The sequence below is a fragment of the Haliotis rufescens genome, unplaced genomic scaffold (assembly GCF_023055435.1).
Source record: "Haliotis rufescens isolate VD_foot unplaced genomic scaffold, xgHalRufe1.0.p SCAF_4, whole genome shotgun sequence".
In the NCBI taxonomy this organism is placed as follows: Eukaryota; Metazoa; Mollusca; class Gastropoda; order Lepetellida; family Haliotidae; genus Haliotis; species Haliotis rufescens.
The window spans coordinates 15,882,746-15,895,933 of NW_025964112.1; the positions used below are offsets into that span (position 1 = coordinate 15,882,746).

The 13,188-nt window shown below is 39.1% G+C and overlaps 1 protein-coding gene across 3 annotated transcripts in view; it reads right to left on the reverse strand.

Moving 5' to 3' along the window:
- Positions 1–13,188, reverse strand: part of LOC124140515 (outer dynein arm-docking complex subunit 2-like) — a 64,171-nt gene that overhangs the window by 31,802 nt on the left and 19,181 nt on the right. For all 3 annotated transcript variants that reach the window (XM_046508130.2, XM_046508129.2, XM_046508131.2), the window contains exons 13-18: positions 12,831–13,064; positions 11,587–11,709; positions 10,637–10,852; positions 9,962–10,143; positions 8,316–8,430; positions 7,625–7,813 (exon numbers count right to left, since the gene is read on the reverse strand). In XM_046508130.2, the coding sequence (XP_046364086.1) occupies positions 7,625–7,813; positions 8,316–8,430; positions 9,962–10,143; positions 10,637–10,852; positions 11,587–11,709; positions 12,831–13,064 (1,059 nt within the window). The remainder of the gene's footprint in view (positions 1–7,624; positions 7,814–8,315; positions 8,431–9,961; positions 10,144–10,636; positions 10,853–11,586; positions 11,710–12,830; positions 13,065–13,188) is intronic.

The window sequence follows — 13,188 nt, forward strand, 5'->3', positions numbered from 1 at the left end:
ATGGACTTGTCCGACATTGTATTGTATTGAGGAAGTCATCATTACTTAAATACAGTTAATATTTTTAAAGCTTGTAATATTTATTAACGTCCTCAGGGAGGGAGGAAATAATGTTGATATGTCACATACAAAATAAATGATTTGTGGTCGTTGTTTGCCATGCAATAAAACACTGCAGGCAGCACAAACCTTTCGCGCACCCATTGTGATATATTCTCCCTGCAGTGTTTTATTGTTCGATAAATAATTTATTTCTTAAATAAGTGTTTTGTTCATCCTGGCATACTGTCAATGGAAATCTGAATTTTATCACCTCTCCCATATTAAACACATCCTGTGGGTGAGTGGAAAATTATTATTTCTTTGCATTTGCCAACATGATAATATAGATATACAGAGGACAGAAATTTCATCTCTTTTGCTGTATAAGTAGCCCTTACAGCATATTGCCTGTGAGGCTGCCACGATTAACAGCAATGGTTCTGTAGTGAGTGAGTGTTATTGTTTAACACCACACTAAGCAATATTCTAGCTAGAAGACTGCAGTCTGTAAATAATGAAATATGGACCAGAAAATCCAGTGATTGACATCACAAGCATTGATCCACCCAAATGGGATACAATGATATGGCATCAGCCAAGTAGCTGGGGACCTTTATCCTTACCCGGAATCCGAACATGTTTAGCAGTAATGGAATATCAAGACCTCTCATACCAAAACAGGTCAAGCACTGATGTCTCTAAAGTGTGGGAAATATCCATTTTACAAACTGAAAAAGTTGGAAGAAAGACTCTGGATGATAAATAACACCTCACCCTTGTATCTTTTAATAAAAAAATAACACTCATCGATAAAAGATTAAAACTCTTCGTGCTCATAACTTTAATATGAAAAGACATTGAGATTCTCTACATACCAACAATAATGGGGTTCAACTGTAAAACTAAATGCCTGGCAACAGTCCAACTGGGAATTTTACTCTAAATTTTGTTCACCATGACTTAAACCTTAGTTTTCATAATTTATAAACATGTGCCATTTTTTCAGATATGATCATAAATATATAACATAATTCCCAACAGATAAACATGACCATTTGTTGGTCGTTATGTCAAGGATCAGTTCCGCGGTGACCTGGACCATGGCCCAGTTTCTGTTGATGACTAAATTACATTTCCTGTCTGCTTCATCATGTTCATGTACATCCTTCCTAGTCGACGTTTCGCTGTCATGCCAGTCATCAACAACATTCATATTCATGTTAGTCAGTGGAAAATTTCATATTAATCTGACTGATCTCAATTCTATATGCATTATTTCCTTTTCTGTTATAGCCCGAAAATTATGCTTTGTGTTTTATTGTTTAATCGAAATGAAATAACGGACAAGAAAGCCCAAACATGTTTGACAAGTTCAGCTTGATATTAAGCAACCAGGAATATAGACACACATCATACAGAAATAGGAGAGATTATTTATCTTTCAGTAGTGCCAACAATGTCATTGTGGATATTGAAAAAATACCAATCTAAACAGTTCTCTGTGCAGAATGAAAACAAATCCTCTCTATACACAGCGTGGGAGAGAGAGAGTGAGTTGGGTTTTACAGCACTTAGAACAGTCATGGTGTGTCAGAAAATGGAGCGGAAAGCCGCAAGCTTTAAAGATGTTTCCCCTTTACAGAAATGGATATGGTACAGACAAACCAAGGATAACAATTACATTAAAATTAGGATTCGAACCCTGACCAGCAGATCTTTGCATGGCTAAAGGATGCAACTCTTCAAAGAAAATTGTCTTGACTAAGACCATGAGCCATTCAAGCCACAGTCTTGGGGACCATATGTACTACACACAAAACACTTAAATTACAATGGCCTCCTGTAATGATGGTGGTTACGTAAAACATAAAAATCAAATATACTTGGTCGCATACTAATCTACAAATTCATCATGTCAACCAATATGTGTTGAAGAGTCAGTAGGTGCGATGTGAAACCTTAAACCAACCGGTTTTTCAATCTCTCTAGCAGTGAGTGTATATGAAAATTCATGACTAGAGCTCTTAAACCCCCATCCTACCTAACAATAAGTCTTCAATGTAAAGACGACAGTTTCAACTAGGACAAAAAACACACAATGAATAACAATTGAAAGCAGGAACGACATGATTGCATGACTGAGTATGGCAGCCAAATACTAAATCTTTAGAAAAACAGGGTTTTAAAAAATGTAACAGAGGTTTATATAACGTAACGAAACTCTTCCCCATTGTATTACAGATAAACCTGCTGGGAGGTGAATGAAAGAATAAAGATTTACATCTAGTCAGCCAAACGACAAGGCTTTTGGGGGCCCACAGGTTCAGGATAATTTAGGAAACAAGCAAACTGTTTAGAAATCATTACATATTAGGAGTGAGTGAGTATAGTTTTACGCCGTTTTAGCAATATTCTAGCAATATCACGGTGGGGGATACCAGAAATGGGCTTCACACATTGTGCCCATGTCGGAATCAAACCCGGGTCTTCGGCGTGACGAGCGAACGCTTAAACCACAAGGCTAACAGACCGCCCCCACAAGGAAGAGAGGTTGGCAATTATAAACACTTAAACACACTACAGTGTACAGTTTCCTTATAGCATGCCGGCTTTAACCACAAGGCTACCCGACCGCCCCCACGAGGAAGAGAGGTTGGCAATTATAAACACTTAAACACACTACAGTGTACAGTATTTACTTATAGCATGCCGGCTTTAACCACTAGGTCACCCGACCGCCCCTTATATATTAGAAAAACGACTGTTCATTTCAACACTTGTATGTTTAATTTACATACATTAAACCTAAATGTAAATCTTAGGCTAAAATGTGTCAACAAGGTTTCAGGACGTGTTTTCTAATATGCTAACAGGAGCAACTCTTTGAAACAAGCTGATTTTCTTAGGATACGAAGATAAAGACAATACCCCCATATGGTAGAATATTCATCTTGGATCTGACTTAGATTTTCTCATGAAGTTTGAAATATCAGCCTATTTCACTCACTGGAACCATACTTGTGTACTTGATCCCAGCAGAAGTTGAAAACGTGTATCAACAAAGCAGAAACATTACACAACCACAAAGCCTGACATGGTCCTGCCTACAAAGATAATGCGTATCACAAACCTCCCTTCCTAAACTCATTGTGACTCACATAGAAACAGAATTTCTTAGACCTTAGCCATTTGTAAACATAACAAAAGATTCATTTCTGATGTGGAGAGGGTTTGCAATATTTTGTTTCTCACATGTGAACCTACTGTAAGAAGTGCTCCAACAAGCAACAGATGTATCAGCATATACAGTTATGTTCCAGAGTCAAATAGATGCTGTCAAATGGAACTGCTTACATCAAGTCAGTAATTTATGATCTGAATCTTATAGATGAGGGGGTATATGATTTCACGTGTGAAAGCTAGAGTTGCTGAAATTTCAGTTATTAGTTCCCCATCAATTTTGAGTTTGTTTGTTTTTTAATTTTGCACTCACTAATATCCTAGTTATATGATGGCGGTCTGTAAATAATCGAGTCTGGACCAGGCAATCCTGTGATTGATATCATGATATCCCAGAAAGGATACGATGACATGCAACAACCTAGTCAGTGGGCCTGACCACCCCATCCCATTAGTCGTCTCTCGACAAGCAAAGTCACCTTTTACAGCAAGCACGGGTTGCTGAAGACCTATTCTAACCTGGAGTTATGATGACATCAGCAATATTGTGGTTGATAGCATGAGCAGCAATCCACATCATCATGTGACTCTCCTGATCAGACATTGTGACACCTGATCTCAATTTTAGTCAACTCTAACAACAGGTAAGGGATTTGTTTGTTTGTTGATTAATGCTGTACTCAGCAATATTGCACCTAAATGAAGATTGTCTGTAAGTAATCCAATCTGGACCAGGCAAAAAAATAATTGATAAAATGAGCAACACCCCACACCATAGGAGTACGATGACATGCAATCAAGCAGTCTGACAATCCAATCCACTTAGTCACCTTACAGAACTATTCTAACATTGTATGCACCTATTCCACCTCAAAATCCCCCAAATTACTAAAATCCCCCAAAATTACAAACACATTCATTCCCAATTTGAAGACTTTAATATATAAAATCTAACCAAGTGTTAACATAGTAACTCGGAATCTATTACAACATCTTTGAAAACTTTTAAATTTGGAAATAGTGACTGAGTGAGTTAAAATTTAACGTCGCATCGGCATTATTTCTCCATATAGGGATGAGACCGAAGTTGATATATTCACAAGTGAGTCATGAATGCAAAGTTCTATTAAAAAACAAATTTAAACTGGGAAATAAAACCCATTACAATAATAACTTTCCATTATGTCATCCTACTCCTTAAACATCCAAGTGAAGAGGAGCTAATCTGCTTCTGCAGCCATATGGGAAGTCACAAATAGTCAAAATATTTCCCAAAGTTACAACTCTATTCAAGCATGTGATACAAATTGCTGAGTCAGGGGATATGGGCTATTTGTGGGTGTCTATTGTTAAAATAATAGACAGGTGGAATTCTTTCATCAGTGCTGAGTGAACACCTCATCCTAAAGAAATTAACACCAAATACGTCAAAGGGCTGAAGCGACATGAACACTGTTGACACAGCATGCGTCAACCAACAATTAGGAAGCAGCACGTCCAAAACAATAGGTGTTTACACGGAATGTTCTCAAGGAAACGACATCTGAAAAATCTATTTTCCTAATACCTATTTTGAACACACCCTCCAAGATAATTTGATCCATTATTTAACGTTTTGGTATTACTATAAAGAAAACCACAAATAAACAAACAAACAAATAAAAATGCCACAATCAAAAGCAATATTGCTGATATATTCAAATGTGAAAACTAGGACGTAATTTCATATTTAGCTGATCAAGCAGCCACAACACCTGTCACTTTGAACTGAAAATATGACGCATGATCAGCTTACAGTACATTAAAGACATATGAATAAAGGGGAAAAACATATGAGGATTTTTCTCTGGGAAATTTTCACATGACAATATTCTGCAATGAAATTCATCTCTGAATGAAATATGAGACGATATTAACACCAGCTATTGTCAATTTCATAGTCACATATGACATTTCCCAAATTTGAAATCATGGCCTTGTTGAAAACAGGTAAACATCAGTTATGCTCTCTGATCACAAGGACACTCATGAAAATAAAAAACCCAGGAGGCATGCTATTAACGAGATTCCTCATCAGCAGGTGTCTATTTCATCCCAGTAGTTGGTCAATACATGTGGCCAGATTATAGTTACTAATTATCACATGACATACCATCATTATTATAATGATCTAAATGGTATCATTCGGTTCATTAAGGCGAGGTGATGATTAACATACCTATGGTTTCAGTATCGGTGAAATCTACGAGTTCTATCTCGGCATTACGAAACTACCAGATAGCTAGTGTCCCTACCAGTCTATGCTAGTGACAACAGTATAAGCAAGCCTCACATGTTGATTAATCACAGATTGACTGTTCGTCATCCAACTGAAATGACCTGCAGATAAGACAAGTGTCACATTGACATGAGCCATAAACAATATTTTTTTAAAGAGTTAATTAACTTACATATATTTCATACTTTTCTCCTTTCACGATGACAGTAGCATGCTTGTAGAGGATCTCTTTTGTTTAAAAAAAGATGTTAACTGAATTTGTTAGTTAAACATCTTATCGATGATAGACTTCTTTTTGCCTATCATTTAAGTTAATGAAAGAAAATATTACAAAAAACAAGTAACTAGCAGGATTATCAATAACCATCAGAATGTGGGTACTTGTGGAATAATCTTTTTTTATGGAATAATCTTTTTATAATAACATTTAACAAACAGTCTTGTAATGAAATAATGTTTATATAATGACATAGAACAAACAGTCTTCCTAACCACTTAATGTTATGTCAGAATACCAAACATGTTTTCATGCAAATGTATGGAGAAGAGAAATGTCAGCGTCTGTACAAAAAGTGATGAAAAAAATTAATTCCCAGAATGATAGCAATGTGTGGTATGAAATAAATGTTAATCAATGTCGATACACACTAACTCCTGACTCAATCACCCTCGATCTGGAGCTTCAAACGAATACACAAAAACTGGCACCTTCACAACACATGTTGCCATTGTGATCCATGCTAATGAATGTTAATCACGGACCTACTTTCACTAGTCTCTAAGTGATCTATCAACATTTTTGTTGGCAAATTACGAGGCTGAACAAGGGCATTACAATTAACCATGCTGACTGTTTTCTGCCTGCTCAGCTGTCAGTCTTCTGGGCACTCAGTCATCGATGTACCTGAATTCACTGAAGGGACATGACTAAGCTTTTTCTGCGCCTAATACCGTATTCGATGTAATAAGCGCCCCGCTCTAATAAGCGCCCACGGCGATATTTACTAATATACTGGCTAGTGAACAATATCAGTTAGCACCCCTTCCGATTGATCAATGTACACAACACTTATTTATTCGCGTATAATACGCATTCATGTGTTATATGCACCCTTAATTATGGGCAATTAAATTCTCGAAAAATGTATCTCTCGTATATAAACATTTCAGGCATGAAATTTATCTTTCAACTGTTTTTTTTCCACCAAAATAATATCCTAATAAGAGCCCCCTATTTCTAATTTTGAGAGCGCCCTGGGCGCTAATTACGTCGAATACGGTACACTAAAAATATTCTTTTTAAATACTGCATCCCCTAGAGGGGTGGTATTACGCTTGGGTGCGTACTATAGTACTAAAATATGGTTTTGAAAAGTGATTGACTATTTTTGTGATATATGGCTGCTTTTCTGATTATGTACTTGTGAAAATATATATTTTTTCAACTATTATTATTAAATTATTGCATGGTTATATAACAGATTGTTCATTCATATTGATAAGATCCCCAAAATAAATGAATATTCAGATTAAAGATTTTTAAGTAATAAACGCTAGGTTTAGTATTACATTTTCAATTAATGTGATGTATTAGTTATACAAGTTTTGGATGACACACACAGTAAAAGTAAAAATATTCTTCCGGTTGATTTCCTAATGCGCCCACATTCTTTAGGCAAAAAGTAGATTGTACTTTTGGTCGTATATCTGGTGATCATGATATAATGAAGGTTTGAGGTCATTGAGGACTTTGATTACAGTATTTGAATCTAAGGGCCCCAGACAGTTCATATCACTATTACTATGACTTCATTCTTCATTTTGAATAATGGTGAATATGATTCAATCTGTAGTCAGCAATAGTACAGCAATAAAATGACTGCCTGTTAATTAATGGCCTTTTGACCACAGGGCAGAGTGGCCTTGATCAGGTGTCTTCTCCTGAAGATCACCCATCAGATATCACTCACACGAAGCAGCCATTTTGGTCAGTCAATCCTCAAGTTAGACAATATTAAGTTATGGAAAATTTGCATAACAATGTGTTTTAGAAGACGAGGCAAATCTGAAATAACTAAACAAATCAGTATGAACACATATTTATGAACATATTTCGGTACTTACAGTGTTGGTGAGTTTCGCTAACATGGGCACGACGCCATGGTCGGTGATGACGGCAAGGTTTTCTTCATCTTTGGCTATATTGGCGATTGCTGCACATACACTGGCAAGTACTTCTTTGTCCTCCGACTTGAGGAGGCTGACGATGAGCTCCAGACCTCCCACAAACGACCTCACCATTTCCCCGGCATCCTGAACAGTTCAAGTCCCAGGTCAAACAGTGCACCAGTGTTCCACCCCTACTTTCAAGTTTCGGTTCTTTTGTGAAACTCTTAGTGTATACCCATGCAAAAACAATTAATTGTTACCCATTTGATGTTGATAAAAAAATCATATCTTGTAAATTTTTATCCTTAATATATAAGTCACGGTTATGTGGAATGTGTAAATTTGACCACCCCAGGCAAGTATTTGTTTGTTTGCTGTTTAACACTGGTCTCAGCAATATTCCAGCTGTATGATGGCGATCTGCACATAATTGAGTCTGGACCCGAAAATCCAGTGATCGACATCATGAGTATCGATCTACGCAATTGGGATATGATGACATGCATCGACAAAGTCAGAGAGTCAGACCCCCAGATCCTGTTAGTCGCCTCTTACAACAAGCATCAGTTTCTGTAAACCAATTCTACCCGGGATCACAGGTGCCAAGGCAAGTAAGGAGTTCTCACTTTACAACTATGGGGCTTACTTTAGCATTTTCGATGCACGGACATATGGCCCAAGCAGCACTGGCCTGGACTTGTGTGTTTTGGTTCTTGAGGAGTGACCACAGCAGCCTAACACCGTCTAATTTGTCTATGATGCTGAAAAATTCAATGATGAAATTAAAACATGATCAAACTGAACTAGAGTGAGTGAGTGAGTGAGTATGGTTTTACGCCGCTTTTAGCAATATTCCAGCAATATCACGGCGGGGGACACGAGAAATGGGCTTCACACACTGTACCCATATCGGGAATCGAACCCGGGTCTTCGGCGTGACGAGCGGACGCTTTAACCACTAGGCTACCCGACTGCCCCAAAACTGAACTAGAAGGCAAGATTAACGACTTGAACACCCTTTCATTAGCAAAGGCTGAATAATTTTGGGCATTGGTTACAACACTGGTAGTTTCTATTTCGAGGAAGGGCAAGTGAGTGAGTATGGTTTTACGCCGCTTTTAGCAATATTCCAGTTTTATCACGGCTGGGGACACCAGAAACAGGCTTCACACATTGTACCCATGTCAGGAATCGCACCCAGGTCTTTGGTGTGACGAGTGAATGCTTTAACCACTAGGCTACCTGACCGGCCCCTCGAGGAAGGGAGGTTGGCATTTACAAACATTTTAACACTCTGCAGTGTACAGTATTTACTAATAGCATGCCGGCAAGAGTTATCCCCCTTTACTCTCAAGCCTTCTTACAGTGACACAAGCTACAGCTCAGTGAAACATGTTCTTTGGCATTGAGCAGCAAACCAGAGGCTAATAGGGTGAGCATTCAACAGCACAGTGAGGACTTGACTGCAGACGAGCCAGGCTTTGACACCAGATTCCCATGTTCGAACAGTTTCAACATTCAGCTTCAATCCCAATCCCTGTATACTGCTCTAAACAAGTTAAAGATTATACCCACAGTCGGAAGGCTGTGTTGCAATAGCCAACAGCCATGACAGATTAACTGTAGTCATATGACAAAACCAGGTGTTCTTTACCTTCTTTTGAGTAGTATAAATAAAACAGTATTAGTATTAACACCAGAAACACATACACTCGGCAAGAGGCTCGCTCCTGGCATTTTCTTTTATCAGAGTCAGCAATATTACAACATCCTGTATAGTAATCAGTCTGAACCTGTGGTCGATGGTGTGAGCATCAATCCATGTTTGATCACAACTGACAATTCTTACTGTATTCAACGTAATAAGCGCCCCGCTCTAATAAGCGCCCACGGCGATATTTGCTAGTGAACAATCCCTATCAGCACCCGATTGATCAATGTACACAAGACTTATTTATTAGTGTATAATACGCACTTGAGTGTTATATCACCCTTAATTATGGGCAATTAAATTCTTGAAAAATATATCTGTCGTATGTAAACATTTCAAATTTACGATCTTTCAACTCAAAATAATATTCTAATAAGCGCCCCCTATTTCAAATTTTGAGAGCGCCCTGGGCGCTTATTACGTTGAATACGGTATCCCTGATGTTCCCATCCCATTATGACATCCAACAACCATTGTGACCACCTGATCCTCAGTTAGTCTATTTTCGGAGAGAAGGCGTCACAGGCAAATCCCCCAAAGCTTCATAATAAGACTGAAATGACCTCGTCAACACAACTTACACCATGTTGTCAGGCTCCTCCGCACACTGCCCAACCGCTTTGGTGACATTGACAAGTAGCGCTTGGTTTGTTCCAGTCAGCAGGTTAACTAGAGGGGATATTCCACCAGACTTCCGGATCTGTAGTCGATTTGGTGGATCTTTGGCTAACTCTCCGAGGGCACCAACTACATTCACTAAAACCTGGACACAAACAAGATCAATCATAAATACTACAGCACAAAGAGTGAGTGAGTGAGTTGAGTTTGGCGGCACTTTCAGTATTTCAGTATAACACCAGTGAGTGAGTGAGTGAGTATGGTTTTACGCCGCTTTTAGCAATATTCCAGCAATATCACGGCAGGGGACACCAGAAATGGGCTTCACACATTTTACCCATGTAGGGAATCAAACCCGGGTCTTCAGCGTGACGAGCGAACGCTTTAACCACCAGGCTACCCGACCACCCCTATAACACCAGTAAACTCAGTGAGACCAACGGGCGTGGGTTGGTACTTACAAATCTAGAACTCTGGGATTCGAACCAGCAAACATATGTTTCTTGCACAGCGAATTGCAGCGCCTTAGACGCCTGACCGACCTTCGCTCTATAGCAGAACCAGAAAATAATCAACCTATGATGATATGTACTTTATTTTAATTTGTCTTAAATCAGGCTAATGTTTATTTGCCCCACCTCTTCAGGCTGGTTATGGAGCAGGCCAACAAGAATTTCTATGGCTTTGAGTGTTTGGAATCTCTGGACGTTTTCATGACTGATAGCGCACTTCCAGATGGCGCCGGTTGCTGCTGCTAGGAGCTCCTTGTTCTCACTCGTGTTCAGGAGACCAACCAAAGGGTCAAGGCCACCATACTGGCGCACAAGGTCACGAGTTTCCTTTTCTTCAGCACACTGTAACAAGAATGCATATTGTTGCTGACAAATTCTAACTTTCAAACATCTATCAGATACACATGATACACATCCAGGGAATCTACATAAGCTAACAGACTTGTGGTCAGCATGTGTGATAAAATCTGGTCATGGTTGCTGAAAAAGGCGACTGTGTTTTTCGTCAGAGGCGACTAATGGGATCGAGTGGTCAGGCTCGCTGACTTGGTTGATGCATGTCATCATATCCCTTTTGCATGGATCGATGCTCATGATATCAATCAGTGGATTGTCTGGTCCAGACTCGATTATTTACAGATAACCATCATATAATTATTACTGAGTGTGGCGTTAAACAACATACCAACGAACCAAACCCTGGTCTTGGAGGGGCATATCCATGCAGTGTCAAAACCTACAGGACCATATTTATTCCAAGAGCTAACAAAAACAGGAATCACCAATCATAGCATGCACTGCTCAATGTCCAGAAACAACGTCGTGGATTAGTGAGCGAGTGAGTGAGTATGGTTTTACACCGCTTTTAGCAATATTCCAGCAATATCATGGCGGGGGACACCAGAAATGGGATTCACACATTGTACCCATGTTGGGAATCGAACCCTGGTCTTCGGCGTGAGGAGCGAACGCTTTAACCACTAGGCTACCCGACCGTCCCCGGCGTGGATTAACTCAGGCTGTCAACAACTGCTTTATTACTTTGATCATATTGATCATATTGGGCCAGTTCTCACCTTGAAAATGGCGGAAGCACAATGCATCTGGAGCTCTTGGTTGCTGCTGTTGAGGTTCTTCTTGAGGTTCTTCACAAGGTCCTCCACCATGCCCTCTGTTCGAATAGCAAGACGGTAGCTCGGCTGCAGGGGAAGATTACAGTTCAGTATAACCCAGACAAAGCTCATGCACGATTCAGGGACTATTTAAACTTTCTATTAATACACTTAAGAATTGACTTTCACTTTGTGGGAGCTCATTGGAGTATGAACCTTCATAGAGTGAGGGCCAAACTGTATGAACGTCGGAATATAATGGTGTGTCAAATAGATACTAAGGTAAAGTCATAGATTGTTGTAGTCTCTCAGTGTAAGTTTAGACATGGATAGAGTTGATACTACGATGGTATGGATGTGCATTTCTTCGTTTTGTTCGCTAGGATGGGTTGAAGCGAGGATATTCGTAATGATTATGCAGTCAAACTGACGTTTCTCAATTTATCCTAAACCACTGAGTTCAAGATTAAAGGGTCTAAATGATCAGAAGCAATGCTTCTGTATGTATTTGTGCTAGGAAATTCCCAGGGTTTCCCCCAGGAATGTGTAAGTAGTCCGTCAATGTTTACATCATTTCAAGAATACATATGAACGACAAGTTGTGTCGTTCATACACTTATGAACGTCAATTTGGCGGTCATGTGATTGACTTCCGTGATAGCCGTATATCGTGTAAACTTCACATTAAAAATTGTGAAACACCATAACATGCATTTATAAAAGGTATAACTAAAATTACAAGATAAAGCATTGAAGCAACATGATCAAAGGGAGACAACTCTTCCAAACTACCTAATTCATTTGAGCAACAGTGGCTGACTCAGCTCTCCCTATTACAACATATTAATGAGTCACATTAATATGAAAATTGAAGAGACATGGTATTGGCATTAGCACTAAATTTGACACCATGAATAATGCATTTCCCTATTTTAGGTCTCCCAACAGAATTCTCTGAACACATCAACAATAGTTTTATGAATTTCTGATAAAGACATATAATTATAAAGCTTTAACACAGATGATACTTCAATTTCAAATGATGTCAATTTTGAATACCCAAAAATTAAAATTCACAATTTATCATAAAAATTAATTCATGACTTTGACTTATTCTGGATATGGGAACCTTGTATTCTTATTTTTAAAAACAAAAACAAAACAAATGCAACACAAAAAACCCTAAACAATTGATAATCATGACCAACCTCTGAAGCACACTCCTGTAGTGTCCCGACCACTGGGATGAGCATGTCCTCCGTGGGAGACTTGAGGAGCTTGGCCAGGAGGGGGATGGCTCCAGCCTTCCTCATGGCCTCCTTGTTCTTCCTGCTCTTGCTGCAGCTCCACAAGGCCAAGGCTCCACATCGTGCCACCTCAACATCCTTCTCCATCTCGGCGTTCATGGGGCTGGAGACTCCCACACAGTCCAGCAGACTCACCTGGACGAGGAGGGGGAAGAGAGGGTAGATGTTCACTTGTGTGTGATAGTGTCATATACTGCTTGGTCAGTGGGGCAGGGGGAGGGAGGGAATTTTATAACTGAAGTTGGACATTTGGTGGAAA